This window comes from Solanum tuberosum, unplaced genomic scaffold (assembly GCF_000226075.1).
Source record: "Solanum tuberosum cultivar DM 1-3 516 R44 unplaced genomic scaffold, SolTub_3.0 scf00718, whole genome shotgun sequence".
NCBI classification, from domain to species: Eukaryota; Viridiplantae; Streptophyta; class Magnoliopsida; order Solanales; family Solanaceae; genus Solanum; species Solanum tuberosum.
Genome location: NW_006239644.1, coordinates 13,376 through 16,890, shown reverse-complemented (window position 1 = coordinate 16,890; position 3,515 = coordinate 13,376). Strand labels below are relative to the sequence as shown.

At 41.9% G+C, this 3,515-nt stretch overlaps 1 protein-coding gene across 1 annotated transcript in view; it reads right to left on the bottom strand.

Moving 5' to 3' along the window:
• Window positions 1-3,077, bottom strand: part of LOC102580963 (uncharacterized) — a 16,343-nt gene extending 13,266 nt beyond the window's left edge. The window contains exons 1-2 of the mRNA XM_015305245.1: window positions 2,963-3,077; window positions 2,425-2,441 (exon numbers count right to left, since the gene is read on the bottom strand). Coding sequence (XP_015160731.1) covers window positions 2,425-2,441; window positions 2,963-3,077 — 132 coding nt within the window. The remainder of the gene's footprint in view (window positions 1-2,424; window positions 2,442-2,962) is intronic.
• Between the last annotated feature and the right edge of the window lie 438 nt (window positions 3,078-3,515).

The window sequence follows — 3,515 nt, the reverse complement described above, 5'->3', positions numbered from 1 at the left end:
GCTTGGATACACTCAAGCAAGCTAAACTACCCCTACTCACTGCTTTTCGACTCAAAGCGTCTACCACCACATTAGTCTTCCCCGGATGGTATTGAATGATCACATCATAATCCTTAAGTAACTCCATCCACCTTCGCTATTTCAAATTCAGATCCTTTTGAGTGAACACATGCGGCAAACTACGATGATCAGTAAACACTTCACACTTAACACCATAGAGGTAATGCCGCCATATCTTAAGAGCAAACACTATCGCTGCCAACTCTAAATCATGCGTTGGATAATTTCTCTCATGCACTTTCAATTGACGCGAGGCATAAGCTATAACATTCTTATCCTGCATCAACACAACACCCAAACCAGAATGTGAAGCATCACAATAAGTAATAAAATCTTTACTTTCAATCGGTAATGCTAGAATAGGTGCGTTGGTCAAAAAAGTCTTGAGCTTTTGAAAGCTCTCCTCACATTTTTTGGTCCATTCAAATGGTATCTCCTTTTTGGTCAAATTAGTCAAGTGCGTGGCGATAGAAGCAAAGTTCTTCATAAGTCGACGATAATAGCTAGCGAGCCCAGCAAAACTCCTAACTTCCGTCACAGAGCTAGGCCTAACCCAATTCTTAACTGCCTCAATCTTTTGGGGATCTACGATTACCCCTTCTTTTGAAACTACATGCACCAAAAATGCAACCGATTTCAACCAAAATTCACACTTAGAAAATTTAGCATATAGCTTTTGCTTTCCAACAACACCCAAAACACTATGAAGATGGTTGGCATGCTCTTACTCACTTTTCGAATAGACCAAAATATCATCAATAAAGACTATGACGAAAGAATCAAGAAATGGCTTGAACATCCCATTCATTAAACTCATAAAAGCTGCAGGCGCATTGGTCAAACCAAAAGACATAACCAAAAACTCATAGTGCCCATAGCTAGTTCTAAACGCCATCTTGGGCACATCCTCAGGCCTAATTTTCAATTGATGGTTGCCAGACCTTAGATCAATCTTAGAGAAAATTGATGCACCTTGCAATTGGTCAAAAATATCATCTATTCGAGGCAAGTGATACTTATGTCGAATAGTGACCCTATTCTATTGCCGATAATCTATACACATTCTCATACTACCATCCTTTTTCTTAACAAACAAAACTGGAGCACCCCATGGGGAAGCACTAGGACGAATAAATCCCTTATCAAGAAGCTCTTGGATTTGAGCCTTAAGCTCTCTTAATTCTGCCGGAGCCATGCGACATGGAGGGATAGAAATGGGATGCGTACCAGTCTCTAAATCAATGCAAAAATCTATATCTCTATCCGGAGGCATACTAGACAAATCATTAGGAAACATTTCTATAAATTCTGACACCACAGGAATAGACCCAATGGATGGAGCCTCAATCTCAACATCCCTAATATGAGACAAATAAAGCCAAACAACCATGCCCTATCAATTTCTTAGCTCGAATGGAGGATATGATCTTAGTTCACTTAGGCTTGTACACCCCTTCCCACTCTAATTTTTCCCTTCCTGGAATTTCTAAAGTTACAGACTTTGTATTACAATTAAGCACATCATAATAGGGGGACAACTAAGTCATGCCTAAGATTATGTCAACGTCAGTCATATCCAAAATCACCAAATTAGCCCAAGTCTGAAAACCCATAAACAAAATAAGACAAGAACGATAGACATGGGTAACTATGACTGGCTCTCCAATTAGGGTAGAAACATGGATAGAGGCATCAAGTATATCACAAAATCATATCAAACTCTGAGGCAAATCGCACAGATACATAAGAATAAGTAGAACCCAGATCAAATAACACGTTAGCCATTCGGTCACAGATAAGAATAAGTAACCTGTGATCACCGCGTCAGACGCCTCTGCTTCATTCTTGCCCGGAAAGGCATAACACTGAGCCCTATCATCTTGACAAACCACTTCCCTGCTTGGTTGCACATTACCTTTGCCTGCATTACCATTTCCTATACCTCCACAGCCTCACTGATTACCTCCTCGCCCACCTTGTGGACGTCCTCTACCATTATTACCATTCCCCATGGGTCCCACTGCTCTAGACTGCTACTGCGCGGAATCTAACACACGTGGGTGGGGAAAATCTCTCCTTATATTCCCAGGTTGTCCACAGTTGTAACAAGTACAATCAAAAGATGATTTGCTGCCCGTCGAAGGCGCAACTCCCTGGCTATCCTAAAAATTATGAGATGAAGTTTCCGAGTAACTATCTGTAGAAGCGGGCATAGCAGATTGAATTGGCTTGGCTGCAAGTGTTGGCCTTCTGGCCCCTTGGAATAAGAACCTTGAAAGTTACCCGAGTTCTTGGCCCTTTTTGCCCATGCCTTAGCTTGACCATCTCGCCTCACCCTCCCACTTTCTTAACATAGTCTGTTACCTCATTGAAGCTCCTCCCTGCAGAAGTTATATAAACAGATAATACTTGCAACTCAGAATTTAATCCCCTTTAAATAACCAGATTCTCTCTTCCTCAGTAGTCACCAATTGAGTAGCATATCTAGACAAAGCATGGAACTTGCCCTCATAAGCAGCCACAGTCATACCACCTTGCTCCAAAGTCATGAACTCATCCTTCTTGCGATCCGTCAAAGTCCTAGGCACATATTTCTCTAAGAACAGAGCATGAAACTGGGTCTAAGTAAGTGGATGTAAAGTAGAAGATCTGCATTCCATGTAAGCTCTCCACCATTGCTTAGCCTCACCTTAAAGTTGAAAGGACACAAACTCAATCCCATGCTGATGGACAATTCCCAACTGATGAAGCCTCTCATAGCATTCTAAGATGAACTCATAAGCATCCGCACTCTCAGAACCAAGAAACACAAGAGGCTTCAGCTTCAGAAACTTAGTCAATATTTCATGCTCATTACCAGTCATAACAGAACCCAACAAAGGACGGAAGAAAGCATCATTACCTCTAGTCCCATTCACTATGGGCGTAGTGCTAGAAACATGAGGATTAGTAGGAGCTTGAGTTGCTTGAGCAGAAGTAAGCACTCTAGGACCAACCAATCCCTTTAAGAACGACATTATCAGTTGAGCTAACACTAGATCCAAAGGAGGAACACCTGTATTCCTAGCCTGCACCTCTTCCTCTTGTCCCACATTCTCAACATCCTCAACAACTTCAACATTAACATTTTCCTCTTCAATCTCTTCATGATGCGCAAGAGGGTTCTTATTCATAGGAGCATTCTCAATAGGAGATCCATTTCAAATAGGCGCTACTCTTCCACGACCTCTACCCCTAGCTCTTCCTCTACCCCTACCTCGACCTCTCGCTGCAGATTCCTCGGCCGGAGCATTGGCGGGAGCTACTGGCCTAACGCCGTTGAATCTAGTATTAACCATCTGCAGATAGAAAAGTGAAGGAGGTTAGATACCAATTTGAATCGACAGATACCAATTGGAATCAAGTTATAGCACGAAAGGAGACAAAAGAAAAATAGAGATTTCCTAAAGTCCTAT